The sequence below is a fragment of the Pungitius pungitius genome, chromosome 9 (assembly GCF_949316345.1).
Source record: "Pungitius pungitius chromosome 9, fPunPun2.1, whole genome shotgun sequence".
NCBI classification, from domain to species: domain Eukaryota; kingdom Metazoa; phylum Chordata; class Actinopteri; order Perciformes; family Gasterosteidae; genus Pungitius; species Pungitius pungitius.
This window is the reverse complement of record NC_084908.1, coordinates 3,023,542-3,041,748: the sequence shown is the minus strand read 5'-3', so window position 1 is coordinate 3,041,748 and position 18,207 is coordinate 3,023,542. Positions and strand designations below refer to the sequence as shown.

The 18,207-nt window shown below is 46.8% G+C and overlaps 1 protein-coding gene across 5 annotated transcripts in view; it reads right to left on the bottom strand.

Moving 5' to 3' along the window:
• LOC119218216 (septin-9-like) overlaps nucleotides 1–18,207 on the bottom strand; it is a 55,030-nt gene that overhangs the window by 34,299 nt on the left and 2,524 nt on the right. The window contains exon 1 of one of the 5 annotated variants that reach the window (XM_062564480.1): nucleotides 16,691–16,795. The exons of 1 other annotated variant lie outside the window; for it this stretch is intronic. In XM_062564480.1, coding sequence (XP_062420464.1) covers nucleotides 16,691–16,730 — 40 coding nt within the window. In that variant the 5' untranslated portion in view covers nucleotides 16,731–16,795. Of the gene's footprint in view, nucleotides 1–3,185; nucleotides 3,324–8,609; nucleotides 8,737–16,690; nucleotides 16,796–18,207 lie in introns of those variants that run through there. 3 more of the 5 variants (XM_037472462.2, XM_062564481.1, XM_037472461.2) reach the window with 3 other exon arrangements.

Here is an 18,207-nt window from a genome sequence, read left to right as displayed (position 1 = left end):
TGAAGGAGTGTCGTTCCCATTGAAGCAGCATTCCCAGACTATGAGCTGCAAGCGAGGAGCCTCGTCACCCCCACGTCCCACAGCTACCCATCACCGCCCAGTGTGCGCTATATCACGCAAAACATAGCAAAGGGGGGTTTTGCACAATAAAAACAAAGATGGAGGCAGCTGTATCCTGGCTTCAGTTCATGGTCCTTCGTCCTATAATGCGGCCCAGGTGGCCCTCTTAATCACCAGCGTCATCGCTTTTTCTCTCTCAAGGACGTCCCCACCGATGAACGCAAAACACACAGTATCATCTCGGCCCATATGCACGAAGAGGAGATAGTGGACGGTTAGAGGGAGGAACACAAACATGGAGACAGGGAGACGAGGAACAAGAGACTTGAGACAGAGAGACGCGCTGAGAAATGGGACGGACAGCAGTTAAAAAAGGATTAGTTATGCTTCCATTCCAGTGTTAATAATAATAATAATAATAATGTCATTTTGTTCTCCAACTGATGGTCTGTGGATCAAACTTCACACCTGTTTGTTATTTTTGACCTAATACCTTACTCCACAAATCCCATGCACAATAATAATAATAATAATGATGATATCCCACTTCCTGCATACGTTCCAAAAGAAAAGCCTAACAAGTAAAGTGCCCCTGAACTACTGGAAGGCTTTTAATGTGAAAAAATATTTCAAACAAAAGGTCTCTAAAAAGCTAAATCAGCATTCATTTTTCTGTCTCCTTGACGCCTGTGAACATAAATCTTTTAACGTCCTTACTTTGTTTTGAAGGTGAACTCAGCACATACGTTACAGTAAGAACAAGAAACCCACTGCGCCAGGAATTTAATCAATAAAACATGCACTAGACACAGCCTTGAACTAATCGGTCTGGTATTTCTAGCCACAAACAATAAGTCAAGAATTCAAGACAGTTACACTGTCAAAAAAAAAAACGGGTTACATGAAACCAGTTCATGCACAGTGGAGTTAATCAGACGTCAGCACCCGCCAAGTCAACGTGGCCAAACCAGGAACAAACCTGCTATTTAACAAAACAAGGCCAAACAGCGAGATATAATTCCACATGTACGGCATTTTCTCTTAGGTCAGACCGGACCGTGAGGCCACACTGTCAAACACACGTTTCCCCTCCCGCTGCCCCGGCGGTGCGGCTCGGCGTTTCACATCCACCGCGCAGGGTTCGCCCGCCAGTCCGGCCGACACCCTGTGGGTCCGCCCTCAAAGCGGTCCTGGAGGGTGTCGGGGGGGGGGTTTTGTGAAGAGAGGAGACACGTGATGGAAGAGGTGAAGTTGGCGGCGGTTCACAATCTTTTCTTCCTTCTGAATCTTAATCAGAAGCGAGAGGCGAGATTTCTACACACACACACACACACACACACACACACACACACACACGCACACAGAGTCAGGCTGCACTCAGCCCAAGATGGCCTTCAACAGGAGGGAAGGAGAATACCAGCTGAAATGACAGAATACGTCTACATCTGGTCAGATAGTCAGTGTGTATGTTTGTTGTGTAACAAACAGCCTGGAAAAATACAACTCTTACACAAATGCTCTGACGCGGTCCCCCCCCCGTACGAGCAAACGCCATTGAGCCATTCCGGTGTGGTTTTAAAAATTGTGTACCACACACATGCGCTTTTTCCTTTTAATGTCTATGTCCGAATGCCACTCTCCCTCAACAACATGGCACCTTCAGGCCGAATCAGTGCAAAATACTTGGACTCAAAGCTCAGTTTAGGTTGGAAGCCACAGCAGGAATCCACGTACGAGTCTACAAAGTCTCTGTGTATACACAAACATGGGCTTATTCTCTTGGATTCAGCAGACACGTTCTACCTTTTGGAAAATCATAACATGGTTTCAGCGTGTAGTTGGTGGTTTCTATCAACACTTTTCAATAACAGTCCACGCAAGAGGAACTATTACATCTAAAGTGTGCCTTTCCCTTTTTGTGTTTCTTCCTGAGTGTCCAGTGCAGCAATTTTGGGGTTTAGTGTCTTTCCCAAATACACACAGACATGCGGACAAGCCGCCGACCTTCTTTCATGCAGGTTCCCTTTTTTGAAGAAAGAGTTATTGTTGAAAGCATGCGTATAAAAAGATCCCCACAGCCACATCCACAAAAACTCAGGCCCTTTGAAAACACTGGACTTAGTTCCCATTGTCCCAGGCTTACCTGTTAAAACAAAACTCCTGCTTGGGTAGAGAAAGACTTAAAGGATATAAAAGGTCATTTGAAAAGTTTGCTCTTGTGAGCCCCGGTTTGGATTCTATATCCTCGGGACAAGAGGTTTCCCAGGAGAACTTACTGGGTGAGTTCTCGTTAACACCCTTTCCAGATGAAAAGTGAATGAAAAAACCTCCGTAGAGAGACTCGTGGGTCATATTCTAGGCAGAAGTCTAAGTTTAAGGTACTCAAAAAATAAGATTACAACAGCACCCAAAAGGGACAAACCCAAGAACCCTACATGGTTTTTTATTTAGCACCTTTATCTCAAAATGTCATCCAGACAGGAGAGAGAGGACGACTAGCCGTCAACTAATTATTAAATGAATCCATCGGGTTACTGGACGGATGCTTGTGCTGCTGGTCAAACACTGCTTGAAATACGGATTGAAAGGTACCTCCAGGAATTGGGATACCGGTGAAGATTTATACTTTTTCAGATGTCCGTGACATCTCGCAGTGAGCAGCAGCTGGAGGGATGTGGTTTGACCGGAGGACGAACAGGAAGGAAGAGCAAGACAAAGGGAATTAAGGCCAGCTCCACACCGGCTTCGCCAACAAAAGAGGGACAAAGTTGTCAATGTCGTACGAGGAGATTGGACAGATGTTAGTTCTTAACGCTGATGTTTTCACTGTCTTCCTGCTGAGGGCCTCCCAGCGAAGGAGCACTTTGGCGTCAGTCCTGTTTGTTTGTATTGTCGATGTAACTTGGCAATAATCAGACTAAAGGCTACAGGGACTTGGCTTGCGTAGGCTCAGCACCTTGTCTCTAACTGTACCATGCACACATGCACACTACTAAACACACCGACACACGCAATTCAAAGACATTGTTCAATATCGATACCATTCATTCACAAACTTCTGACAGTCGTTCTGGCACACTGTGAACTCATTCATCTTCAAAATGAAAGAAAAACAGGAAACAAACCTTCAAAATCTGAAATAATCCCCTCCAAGTGCGGATTGACTCCAGAATCAGACATCTTTTCAGGCATTCAATTTTGCTAAAACGTTCAAGTGTGCACCCTGTTTATGCTGCAGAAATTCCTGAATGGAGAGAATGCGAATCACTAACTGTACTATTTCGCTGCATTCAGACTTCAGAGAGTGCAGAAAAGTCAAGCCTCCTCCCTTCTCCTCCCCTCCCTGCAGCTAGAAACACACTCCCCCTTCTCCCTCGTGTCCTGTGCGTGTCTGTGTGTGTGTGTGTGTGTGTGGTTGTTTCCCCCCCCCCCCCCCAACACAAGCTCATACATGCACGCGCAGGCATGCGCGCAGACACCAGACCCCGTCGTTCCCCCCTTTTTTTTGTATCGAGCTAAGTGGCTCTGGGGTCTGATTTCAGACGGAGCGAGTGGACAATATGTCAAACCGTCGCTTTAACCGACCAGGATCCTCTGCTACAGACGAGGCTCCTCGGACCGCCCGCCCCCCCCCCCCCCCCCCCCCCCCCCCGGGGGAGGGAGGCCCCCGCTCCCTCTGTCACTGGGCCGGAGGGCGACCACGGCTTCAATCTGAGATCAGGGCTTCTCATTTTTGAGAAAAACAACCGCTACATCACACTGGCTGACGTGTTAATCAGAGTGCAGTCCCTTCTGTGGGAGCTGCTTTCCTGCCACGGAAAAAAATAAATAAACGTGGACAGTCTTCCTGGAGGGAAGTTGACATTAGGGACAAATCCCGCGAGGCGCCTCTGGGCAATCAGAGGGTGGATTCGTGCACCAACCCGCCCTGTGTGACATCATGGGGATTGGAGGTTGGTGGTAACAGCTGACCAACGAGTCCACGGCACACTTCTTTTTTGGTGGGGGGGGGGGTTGACAGGGCAACGTTTGATGTGGCCGGTATGTTTACACTTCTTTCTTAAGAGCTGCTATGGCCAATTTATTTTTCTAGTAGTCTTTAGTTGGGGACAGAGAAATAGTATAGATATATGTATAAATAAACACAAGTGATGAAATGTCAAAGTTGGTGTTTGCATTTATTCAACCTCATCCACTAGCTCCCTGTGGGACGCGCCACAGCATTTCTTCTACGTGAATCTCCCCCAGGACCATGTAGTGATGCTATCGCGGTGTATGCTGATTGGTCCAGAGTGAGCAGCTTTTTACAGCTTCCTGTTGGGATTCAGACGGGGCTGCAGTTGAGATTTGGGGACCAATTGTCATTCTAGTTCTGCTTTACCATTCACAAACTCGTTGTGAAGGTCATATACGGGTGAATACAAAGCTGGTCAACAATCAGCCCTGAAAAGAAACGTTAAACTAAAGCCAGGGCCACAGGAAGCTCATTTCCCCCCCCCCCCCCCCCCCGGTGAACGCATTAAGGTGCAGTGCCAGCGCCTGGCGCATTTACAGCCGTGCGAGCTCTCAGCAAACATCCCACTTGAATGAAAAGCTTTATTCTAAGGGCCACTAATGCGATGCCAAGCCCACCCAGCGGCCCTTAACCCCAACACCCTAGAGGTCGATCCTAACACAGGACAACACTGTGGGCTTACGTTGCAGTCTGGTTGTTTCCCACAACAAACGCTGCAAAGGCGTCTTGGGATAAAGAGCAGAGCACGCTGTGGTGTGTTCACGCTCAGGATTTGCATTCATTCTGTCCTTAATGTGTCAATCACAGAACTTTACACGTAGACTGTTCCTCTGAGACGCCTGTTGTCCTAACTTGTGTGATTAAGCCCTGAGTGCATGTTTCAAGAGTGCACTTAATATCACACACCGTGACAGCTGCGCATGGGCATTTATTTGAGTTTGTCCGTAAATGCGTTTTTATGGCGCACCTCATCATATGTTGATATATACATGTACATATTATATATGTATATTTAACATATAGTGTGTGTGGCCCATGTTGCAGGCTGCACTGGAAATCCTCTGCAGCACTCAATTAGACAAAAACGCACAGTGTGTGAAACACACGCCTCACACACGCCTCCCTGTGTGTTTATCTAAATGTGGATACACACTCTGCGCTGGTGACGGGGTCACAGTGTCCCTTTAAAGCAGCGTAAACACAGAGGCCTTTGCATTGTGGGATAAATCAACTTAACCAAAATTGTTTAGCCCCGTACAGTATGTCTGCGTTATGCTTGTTGTGCACCTCGATGGGAGCTGCAGTTCCGGGCATGAAAGTGTGTACTGACGAATGCACAGGCTGTTGTTTCCAAAGTCATTTCCCATTTTTTATTTTCGGCTGCCATAAAAACATCTGGCCAGGGACAGCGAATGGAACTCTGGCTCACTTACAGTACAACTGTTGACTAGTGTGCATTTTACCTGCAAAATAAATGAATAAATAAATACATTTTCATCAACAAGTTGTCTGATTATTCATAGAGGACTCATCTTTGTGGAGTTTAATCTTCACTTTGTAGCTTCTTAATGTATTTTCTCTTCATTTGCATTGCGTAAATTTCTCCAACGTTTAATGTGAAATTGATTTTATTTATTTGTTGCACGTATCATTTTGTTCTCGATATGAAGTTTACACAGGACACATTACTGTGTATCTAAGGCTTGTTGCTTGTGCATTTAATGCAAACAGGAATTCAGCCATAATCATTTGCAGGAAGTTGCACAAAACCGGCCTCTGTATTTCAGTGTTGCTTGTTTGCCCATATGTGCTCATATGCGTGGTTGCAGCGTTTATTTAAAATACCTTTTTTTTTTTTAGAGAGGATGGGTTTGACTGACATTTCCAGGAAAGAGCCAAAATGACATCTCTGAATGTTGGTGAGGTGAACTCATTTATTACTGCTGAGTCCAAATATCACACTCACTGGTGAGAAGTTTATAAATTAAACAGGGCAGCGAAAAATACAAAGAAAAGGATAAAAGGACAAGTAAAATATAGTTTAAAGACAGACTGGGGGAGGCAGAGTCCATTAAGAGTCCCACATGCCCCCATTCCTAAACGTTCCCTCATAGGAGAAAGCTTTTATGGTTCCTGGGAGAGTATTTTACAAAGGTTTCACATGGAAACCTTCATGGGGTTTTACCTCAAAACCAGCCCTCTGCACCTCCTTTACGGGGTTTTACAGAGAATATTTCTGTGGGGAAACGGTTCCACCGGGAGCCTTCTCTCAAGGTTTTATCCAGAAGCTTTACTCCTATAGCGCTAGCAAGAAACCACCTGGGGGGGAGGGGGGCGGGCTCTAACAGTATACAAAGTTCATCTAAAACCAAGTGCATGTTGTGCAGAACGACTCACAACAATCATTGATCACTTTGTCTCCCGGAGAACCTTTAAAAAAATCCTTACTTCAAAATACAGTTGTTCAGAAGCAAACAGTCTGGGGTAAAACCTCAGGTGATGCCCCTCTTCACACATACACCTTATCTTCAGGACACTATAAAATACATGTATCGTCGGTGTCACATGCTGCAATTTATGAGCAGAATGCATTTCTTTGACGTATCCCTTTCATTAAAAGTATTGGTGCGAGAAGAGAAGAGTTGAAAGTTCCAGAAATTCCCGTTGAGATTTATTTAATAAAAGTACTGTTTGCCCTTTGACTCTTTAAAACTCCTTTGCCTAAAACTCAGACAATGAAACAAATGAACAATGTCCCTGCACACGCTGGCCTCTTTTCAGTTTTTGACACTTACTAATTTCCTCTTTGCACCTCACTGAACATAAATATAACTGCATGTAAACACCTGAACAAGCTTTCACTGAGGACATATTTCTGCTCCACCACCCACGGCTTGACCTGTGTCTCCATCGTGCTGATTGATTTCTCCCCCCCCCCCCGTCCCCCCCCCCCCCCCCCCCCGTCCCAAAGCCTCCCTCTGGGCGGACTGAAGGTGCAGTCAGAGCCCTGAACTCCCCGTCACTTATCATTATGCAATAAGGATCTGAGGAACAATATATGAGGTGAGATATGGGGAAGGTAGTGGGAGGAGGACTACAGGGTGTTCACTCATAGAGGATATCCTGTGCACTTCATTTATGGAACATGGGGGGCTTGGTGATTTCCTTGAGTCCCTTTGACCCCCCCGACTCTGTGCGAGTGGGTGGGAGAGAGAGCGCTGTGGTACCGTTAAATTAAAGGCTGATCCAAAAGTAGCAGCGGATGTGACGCGCCACGGCTCGTTCGGTTACATGTGCACTGGACATGGAGACCAAGAGGAAGAGAAATAAGTGTTAAACTTTGATAAAACAGGGTGATTCATAATGAATCACAATATGCAAAATTGGGAAAGAAGTATGGCTCCTGGCCTCGTCTCTCTCTACAAAACTGGTTTTGATAGACATCTCAAGGAGGGATTGTACAGATGTGTCCTTAAATCAAACTACTGAATCTTTTGTTGTTGTCAGGTTTGATCATGCCTTGCAAATGCTGCAATTACCTGTGGACCACACTTTTAAAACTAAAAAGTCTGAGGGGATGAGGCGATGGGGGCTTGCACCTGTAGTAGGCACCATAGCACGTCCCGTGCGTGATGCCTGACGCCACTCCATGGCTCCACCAACCTCACCCCTCCTCCATCAAGTCATCTCGCATAAAAAACAATTCAATAAAAGTCCATAACATTTATCCGATGCAACATTTTGCAGAACTTCTTGGTGGCTGCACTGAAGGGGACAACACTGCCACCAGGTGGTAACATGAGCAGGTGCACGGGGTGTCTGCACGAGTCACACGGCTGGCCGAACTCAGTCACCTTATTAACGGTCGCATTAAAGGCCGATTTGCGCGGCGTCGCTCAGCTTGATGTCAGGCCTTAATCCCCCGCAGGACGCTAGATTACTTTGATCCTCTCGGCGCAGACTAACCACGCGAGGACCTGAGCAGAAGGTCCAATCCAAATCAATAAGAAGGAAAAGAGAAGGATCTCTTTTGAGAAGTAAACAGCAGAAGGCACCGAGGAGGACAGAGGCAGCACAGGTGCTCCGATGCATGCGGAACATTCCTCAAAAAGACATTCAACATTCAACTGACATATGAGCAGAAATGCATCATCACGCGTTGATTTAAGCCCCATCGTCTGGGGGGGGGCCGCACGCTCAGGCGGGATTGGAACCCGAGGCGGCCAGTTTGCGGCTCAGCAGCCACTCAGCGCATGGTGATTACGTTTCCTGTCTTTGACAGCCCGTCACACGAGCTTTACTCACTGTTTGCTCCTCGCGGTCCATTTAATGAGGATGTTTTTCAGCTCACACAGCATATTTATGTGAGAAATAAATAGGACGGGTGCCGTTGACATAGAGACACACACACACACACACACACAGATGTCTTCCAGCCTAACTGTAAAGAAAACACAACTTAAAGGGGGCTCTCTTAGCTAAGAAGCTGCTTCCCCGGCGTTAAAGAGGCAAGTTTGAAAAAGCCACCACTTACCAGCTATTCTGTCTCTCTCCATAACTCAAATAGCCACATGTAACCTCTCCGCTTTCTGTCCTCTGCTTCCTTCCCTTCAGCCTTTTTGCTTCTTCTCCATGAAGACTTCCCCTTTCTCCTGACTTAGTCACCCTGTCCCCCCTCTTTCAAACCCTCCCTCTCTCCTCCCCCTGTCCCTCCTCCCTCCTCCATCTCCCCTTGCTCTTACTTCCTCCAAGTTTTAATGTTTTCAGTCTGTTCGGCTAATAAGTGACCGGAGCAGACGTCCACAGCCATGTGCGAGTCATGTGGAGTTGCTTTCTTTGCCGTCTCTCTCGTAGCTCTTGCTCTCTCCTACACACACACACACACACACACACACACACACACACACACACGATGGTGGCTTTTTATTCCTGAAACACACACGCTGGAACTTTTTATCTCTTTTCTCTCTTTGTTTTTTCCAATGATTCCTGAAGCTGGTCTCCCTCACACACTAATGCATAATTACTGTTGTGTCTTTGAAATTGATTCTTAGTTCTTTTTACTAAATTACCTAGTTTGAAATAAAAAAGTCCACTTAAGACAGAAAAACTGCTTCTAATTATTGTGTGTAATAATAATAATGATGTGGGACAATAAGAACTTTCACTGTGTGTGTGTGTGTGTGTGTGTGTGTGTGTGTGTGTGTGTGTGTGTGTGTGTGTGTGTGTGTGTGTGTGTGTGTGTGTGTGTGTGTGTGTGTGTGTGTGTGTGTGTGTGTGTGTGCGCGCGTGTGTGTGTTTTGTCCGCGACAAAAATCCACATTGTTGGTGGAGCAACACACGAACTCGTTAAAAACGTTGCTCCACGTGGGGACAGCATGTCACTTCACTCTCGTTACATGCAAAGTGTCTTTTCAAAACACAGGAGGTTTTATTTCGACAAAACATACTTATATTTAGGGAAAAAAAAAATAGTTTGACTTAACTTGACTGAGAAAAAATAACCGGGTAAAAATGTCATACATGTGGTTTTAGCGGAAACCGAGTAGCGGCCTCGTGGAACCGTCCTGTGGTCGTTTGACCCATCAAACCTCGCTCCTTACGCCAGAGACTAACCGCCTCGTTAGCTGGAAGCTCATTGGACATCAGGCCGGGTCGCTAAGGGAGCCGTTGTCTTGGTGAGAAAACACAACACACACACACACACACACACAATATGAAACAGACACACACGCACACGTCTTTTGTTTTTGTGTCCGGGAGAGGAGGCGCAGCCCCACAGCTCACTTCCTCTTTCTTACAAGAAACATCCCTCCTCAACCCGTGTCTTTCCAAACGTGCCCCCAGCAGCACGAGTTTCTGCAGCAGAAGGAGGACAGGAGGACAGGAGGACAGAAGGACGCACCCCGCGAGAACGTCTACGTAAACCCCACTTCAGAGCGTCTAAAGGATGTTTTAAAATAAGCATTTTTTAAAACACAAGTGGTAAATGGCTGAAGCATTCTGAGAGATTCAAGTCCCTTCACACACAGACACACACACACACACACAGCTCCCACTACCCTGCAGTCCTGAGGCCATCTCTGACATCCGTACTGGAGAAGTGAGGAGAAGCAGGGCAGAGGAGGCAGATTAGGGATATTCAAGTGTAGCTGCACTGTGAGTAGATTTAGGCTGACTAGCTCTGAAGATAAAACCGGATTTATATAAGCCTTTGCAGAACGATTTATCCATCTCAAAATGTTTTAGTCGGAACATTTGAAAAACGTAATGCCTCTAATGTATTCCCATTATGTGTGTATAGTCATAATATAGTTTAATTTAGATATTTTTTTTATTTTGAAGGGCTAAGAAACTGCTCCTGAGCTGGTATCTGTTGTCCATTTACTGTCCTGTATTTCTGTAAAATGAAATCATCTGAGGTCAAACGAGCCAAGATCACTAACTCAATTCTGGGCAAGGTGCTAAAATGATACAACTAGAAGGGATTCACAGGGAGCATTTAGAGGCTGAATCCATATGTAAAGCTGGATGCTGGTACTGTGACAAAAGAGTGGTTTTAAAAATAGAGACGCGTTGCTTTCGGGCCGGTGGCTTTTTTCTTTCTGTCTAGCGATCATTTTCCAGACTTAAAGAACTGCAGTTAATCACAGGGCCAGGGCACAAAAAAAACACATGAAACACACAACTTGTGCCTGTGTTGGTTGACTCACTTTAAACGCGCATGTCTGTTGCGACACACATAAACAGATGTGCGCCATGTGTTTGTGGACACATGTGGCCCTGTTGCAAGACTCATTGAAAGTCGTTAGTGAATATGTTTATTTTCTCGTTTTGTTTTTCTCCGATTTTTTTTCTTCCGATTGAGCCAGAATGACAGAGAGGCCTCAAACCTGAACTCTGGTACCCCAAAGGTGTGTTCTTAACCTAAAAGCCTTTGCAAACACCTGGGCTTTTATTGTGAAAGGTAAGAACAGAAGGAGTGGATCTGGTCGGCACTGCGTTGCCTTTGCTCTAAGGTTGGAAGGACTCACAAAGTGTGCCATTGCGGTTCTAACTACAAAGCCTCCATCTTGTTGCTGTACGATGTAGTGCACGTTGTGGACGTGTCCGTTGCTCATTGCACAGCGAATGCTCAGAAAAACTGACCTCATTTGCTGCGTTTTATTCCTGGTGAGTGTACGAATGAATCACAGAAAGCAAAAAAAAAAACCTCTTGAATGTGTGCAGGTATTTGGAGGCTGGAAGGTTTTGGTAAAGAACCTGCAGAGAGGATTCTGGGTAAAATCCTTATTGTTGGGTAAGAATGGCTCCTTTTAATGATTTTCCTAAACAATCTAACATAACCTACTTTGGAGAGGTGTCTTCAGTAGATCCCTTCAAGGCTCTGAATTATTCATCTTTTTTTTAAAGTATTTTAAGTATTTTGGCTTTGCAACAACATTTTAATCGGACGAGTAAACCTGACTTCCTATTGTTTGCTGATGAGAGAGCACACAGTTCCCTGCTGTTTTACAGTAAATGAAGCCGCTGGAGCTCGTAAAGGACGTAATTCAGACAAACTGATGCAGGAGAGAACAGACCGACTCGTGCCTTTCATCACCTGCCCTTTGCATCATCTTAACCTGCTGGCGAGGTACATTCGGACCCTCCCACGACACAACCAGAACCACACACACACACGACGTGACACACAAAAGCTTAAAAAATCCCACACTCGAACATCCACACACAGACAAACTAAAAAAGGGTTATCGGTGCAGATTCCTCTCGCATGACAGCACACCCTGTAAAGATATAAACACACACACACACACACACACTCTTCTTTCAATCACATACACCAAACGTGTAACCTATTTTTGCAGCCGACAACGCAGATGGTCATAAGGCGCAGATGCTCACGTGTGATTCTTCACTCATGCGAGGAAATGCACACACACACACACACACACACACACACACACACTTACAGCCCTCCTACCCACCTAAAAAAAAGCAGTGTATCACACATTGACTACGGGTGGATGGTGAGCCTTGGGGTGCACATTAAAGTAAGCCGTCACTTCAGTGCACGACCTATGACCCAACGCGTGACTCGAACATGCTAAATTTACTTATATAACAGTCAAGCAAAAGGGAAAAAAAAAAAAAAAACTCCCCAGTGTGGCAGCCGATACTGAAGGGATGCCTGCGGGGCAGCGATGCACAATGAGGGAGAAAGAAGAGTGGGATGACGATAAAAGATGAAAGGAGAGGAGGAAGAGGAGAGACCAGGGGAAGTGGTGAAAGAGGTAAATGGAGGGGAAGAAGAAAGGAGGCACGGTGAGGAAGGAGATGAGGAAGGAGATGAGGAAGGGGAGCCGCTCGTGCCATCCCACGACGTTGATGCACGCGTGACGCCGCGGGGAAAAACGCCTTTGGTCTATTGATTTGTGGCGCGGCGTCAGATCAAATCTATCACACCGCCCACAAGATCAACGTGTTACATATTGTGGAGTATAACTGCGTCTCTAATAGGCCAAACAGGCACGGAGACCGAAACGCACGCGTGCCGCACGCGCTTTTCTTCGCCCCCGAGCCCCCGAAAGACCTCATTTCTCCACAACACAAGGGGCTTTAGAGGAGATGGTGGAGAATGACAAAGAGAACGGCTGGAGCTGCAAGCCCACGGTGGGATGACGTCAGCGCAGCGCTACGCGGCACTCATCCCCCCCCCCCCCCCCCCCCCCCCCCCATATGCCATGCCTCGTCCCTTCCGTGCCCTCACACATGCACACACAAAGAGAGAGAGAGAGAGAGAGAGAGAGAGAGAGAGAGAGAGAGAGAGAGAGAGATATTTGCGTCCCCTGATGCTGCTCCAGCCTACACATCCAACCTGGGGCGAGTACAGGGACGACACAACTCTTCACATCACTCATCTGCACAAGCCACATTGTGAGGGAATGCATTTTTTTTTTGTAAACACAGGGAGCTCCCATCGTTTCTCTAGCTAGCTGGTGGTATACCAAGTCATTGTAAACACATTTTTCTAAAGAGACATCGTCACCTGAGTGATCTGGAGGCGCGCCAGCGATGAAGATGATGAAGGTCCTTTTGAGGTGGAGGTTTTAACGTGAGGTTTTTGAACGCTGCACCACCCGGAATGAGTTCATTCTGATAATATGAGATTGTAAGAAGATATCGTTACAGCAATGTGGGAAAGACAAAGTCTGACTTTATCTCTTTTTCCCAATCAGACCTCCCAGCCTGAGCAGATGGCAGCCACATGGGCCCACCAAGTGTTCCCCCCTGAATATGAAGGGAGACAAACGGACAGGAGAGACGCTCTTCTGTGGTCTTTCAATGTAAACTGAGTGATTTTTCTGTTTTACACAGCATCAAGCATTTTCGGGTCTTCTCAGGCCGTAACCCTGAGTCTGCTCCCGAGTCACGGGTCTGGTGTTCCCAGAACTGCTGACCTGCTCGGTGAAGGGATCAAATAGAGCCTGGATTCAATAAAAGGAATGAGCGATGGTCTGAGAATTGTAAATTTATCATTTGTAAATCTTTTTCAGGAAGCCTTTTGCGATTCCCACAAAGTCCTTGACATTTGAAAATCTAACAATATAAACAATTAATCCTCTGGTGGGATCACACCTGCCGCAATGTCAAGTCAGGCCAGAGCTTAGAGCACCTACCCTCCTACGTCCAGGGGCATCGCTCGACCCACATCGACTAACTTCCTTACATTTCATCTTCATCTTGTGACTACATCTTTCCCAGTTGTGACACTGGGGCATCATGGGGTCGACATCTGTCCACAGTCAGCGACTATTACAGTAAAACATGGTCCATCTACAGAGGAATATGCTGTAGGGTGTTGCTACCTTGTGGTCGGCAGATTGTTGGTTTTCAGTACAGATCATTTGAACAAATACCCTCTTTTCGCATTTGTGATGACGACTAAAATGCCTAAACTTAAGGTTTTAAAATGGCGGCCCATTTTTTTGCCCATCAATTAGTGATGCAGTGGTGTCTACATCCACTTTATGCATACAGTACGTGAAATGGGCCTACCATGCTCACCATAGGCTTAGCATGTTAGCATTAATTATTTATTAATTAATTAGCATTAAACACATTCAGCTAAAGCCGATTGGATTGTCAATTGGAACTGCTGGAGTAGGCAAAGAGTCAGTGGACCATGGCACTAGGATGGTTAAAAACACAACTTAAAACGGCGCTGGCCAATGTGTTTTCCCGCTGCATCCTCTGAAAATCTCAAACTCGCTAATACTAATGGTTCATCACCAAATCTCAACCGCTGTAGATGTTTCACAGTCAAAACATGAAGGCCCAACCCATCATCCATACGCTGCACTCCACCAAGCCCCTTAAATATGAGATCATGACGATAACCAATCTGTGACCCTGTTCCCCATGACAGTCACACACACACACACACACATATGTAGGGAGTAATACGTCACAGTTCACAGAAATAACCCATGCCTCTGACCTATAAGTCACGACGGCCCCTCTCTACCGGGCCTCTGAGACTCTCTTGGGTCATTTCCACGGTCAGAGGCTGTAAAAGTGCCAGTAGAGCAGTCGGTCTGTCTCAGCATGGCTGTGGTAACGCTGCTGGCTATTTTCTTCCTCGCCATAAGTTAATCATTAGATGTGAGTGGGAGCTGGCTGCAGGATACATAAAAATGGTATAACCTCAAAACCTCCAGATCCCAGGAAAGACGGAGTCTGTTGTCGCAATTAATAAGTACGTATGTGGATCTTTTGGTTGGATCAGAAGCCGCCATTGAAGAGACTGCATCTTTTATCCCATTGGTGGGAAAGAACACCTTTACGTTAAGCTGGAGCAATATCAGCCTGTCAGCAGTGTGTAATAAACCTCTGCTTTTACCATCCAAACTACTTAACTGTACATGGAGCGATGGAGTGAACGTTATCTTGGACGAGAGGAGCAGAGCTATGCGAATGGGCTGATTATCGCTACGCAGAGCCACAGTGGCCCCCGGGGGCCCGCTGCCTTCACCTCCATCTCTGCAAATAAGCCGAGCTGGTGACGGAGAAAGAGAGGAAATAGGAGAGAGAGAGAGAGAAAGGGAGAACGAGAAGAGCGTTCCTGTGGTTCCCTGTGGCTTTGGACCTCTGTAATCAGCGTGCCATGCTCCTGATGTCTGCATCCACAACTCGGACCCAGCCAGTCTGCACGTGCACGTGCACGTGCACGTGCACGGGCACGGCGGCTCTGCGGTGATCTACGCGCATGTGGACTTTAGGCGTAATGGACGACCGAGTGTGGAAAAATCGGAGCCATGGCGCGATGCCGTGTGTAATTCACCAGCAACTGATTTCCTGATCAGATGACGGAGGTTAATGATTCCTATTTCCACCACCTCCAAATGTTAACGTTCTCCGTAGCGCTCTTTTGAAAAACAAATATGGTCATGCATTCAAATACATCAAAGCACCAGGCCATCCCATACTGTCCAACATCCGATGGCCGTTGTTATTGACCTTTCATTAGGTCGAGTTCTTTTCCCCAGTTCTGAGCGTAATTCTTCTCCCGGTTAATGAGACGTAGCAACAAAGTCGGATGTGCCGCTGCAGCCCCAAGTCGACTCCAAAGCATGACTCCAAACGTACAAATTAGGACAAAAAAGGGCAAATCCTCACTGGTGACGAACGTAATATTTCCATAATCTTCTCTCCTTGTATTACATCATCTCCAGGATTCTGAAATCTCCTTGAGCTTAGCTCTGAATAACTGAAGGAGTCCAGTAAGTGAGTCATTTAAATAAATGGGGCAAAGCTAAAAGCTCAAGTTCAAACACTACCTTCTAAAATGCAAATGAGTGGCTTTAGTGTCAAAGTTAGTAGAAAGAGTCGGTGCTGGGGAGAAAAAAAATCAAATTGTTGCATTCATGCACAAAGGCTCTCTCCCATCGGACAGAACACTTATTCCTTTCGGGCTGGTGGTATGATGACACACTAACGCTCTCCTTTGGATCCGCCAATGCTTCACTTACGGCATCTGCTTGGAACATCCGGTGTTTTCTCTTAATGAACACGCGGCCCAATCGTTCACGGCTGGCCTGCTCACCATGATGAGCAGCAGCAGAGACATGCCCCCTTTTTCCTCCTTATGTTACTCACGGGGGGGGGGGGGGGGGGCTAAAAAAAACGTCATCGTCGGGCCATCTCTATTAATAGCCTGACACGGTGGCAGATGATGTCATACTTGCATGCGCGCGTGAGTGTGCAGCGCGAGTGTGCAGCGCGAGGGTGGGGGCCGCTATTCAGCAGGGGTGGGGGCTCCTCCCCCTGCATGGCACGCTTGCATCGATGAAGCGGCGGCCAGGTTCAATCCGATGTATTTATTAGATAAACCGAGGGATAAAACCACGAGGGACGGATTGTGTCACTTCCTGCAGAGAGAGAGAAAGGACAGGCCGATGGCTGGAGGAACGTTTATCTTTATCTCGCGTGGTCCTTTCAGTGAGAGAAACTGGTCTGTAGTGCAGCCCTCGGGGGGGGGGGGGGGCACACGGTGAGCTTTTGTACCTAACACTCAGGAAAGAAGTCTGATAAAAAAGGTAGTGTTATACTCACGGAGGCTTTCGAGCAGGGGTTTTACTGCGCCATGGATCATATGAAGCGTAGCGCTCGGCAGTGAATGAGCGATGACACAAAGAGAGCTTCATCATCGCAGGGGAGTCGTGGTGAATGTGGTGTGAGCTCAGGCCAACTTATGACTCAGGCTGTCGCTGAGGAGCCATTGTGGAGGTTGGGGGGGGAGAAAGGGCTGCATTGACTCGACTCATCTGCTCGTTCCCCGCTCGGGCCCGACGGTGCTGTTCAGCGGGAGGAGGGATGACGCGGCGACCCGGCGGTACACGTGTGGTTTGAAACTTTTTACAGCGATCATCAGTATCGCTGAACTGCTCCAATCGAAGCAACGAATCAGCAGCACAGTTGGATCGTATGTAGAACGTGATTGACGACTGTTCCACCTGCAGCCTTCAACCCCCATGCATAGATTCCTCAGGTGGGGTCAGTGCTCCTCGGGCTCTGACACCGAAGCACGGGGCCACTGTTTCGTGTGTGGTATGTGACGCACAATACTTGGACAAACTGAGGTCCTTATTACACACTCCGACTGTAGTACCAAGTGTGAGAGAGTGCACACGAGGAGGGTGCGTCAAACAAACACAGGACTATTGTTCAGGACATCGTTGTCCCGTGCACAACACAAGTAAACGTTGAAATTCTGTCCGGTAGGTCACATGAGTCATGTGAGAGCTAGTAAGTAGTAAATGGACTTGTTATGTGCATTCTTCTGGTCTTCTGACCAACCAAGGCTCTTTTAACAGTACATGTCATTAAGTGTCTTGCCCAAAGGGCACATCGACAGGGACTGGAAGAGCCGGGAAAAGAACCCCTGGGACACAGTCACATGAGATGTTCGCGACTTGCTGGTCAGTCAGTGAGTCCTCGGTCCTCAGTCCAAGCAAACTTCAATGAAGTTCTTTTCCTGAACCGTACAAAATAGTTTTGTTGCCTGAACTTTCTGTCACTTTTTGATATATATTTCACACTGAATACATAATATAAGATAGATACACAGTCAAGTTCTTTTTACAATTGCACGTCATACATCGTTATTAACAAAACACATGAAATAGCTTGTTAAAGTCTCAACCACATTACCAGCTCATTACGACCTAACACAATTCAGTCAAGTCAAATATTGTGGGTCCAAGTCGGCACGCGTCACCCACTCCGAGCACATCTAATCCGGCAGGCTAAATCCTGGCCATCGCCCCCCTCTGGTGTGCTGCACAGCGCTGAGACGTTGAGTCATCGTAGCAATAGGCGATTTCCTGGGAAACGTGTCGGAGAAGAGACGGCCTCCCAAAGACACTGTGGTAGTCAGTCGATTTTCTACGAGAAGGCTTCGGTTGGTACATTAACCGCCCTAAAAATAACACACCCGGCGGCTTGGTGGACATCAAGGACGCTCGCCTGGGTTTTAATCAAATCATCTATCAAAGACGTTAAAAAAAAGTCCAACAAAGCCGCTTAAACCAGCCTCCAGCGAGTGTTAACCACAAGGGAGTCTATTCAAG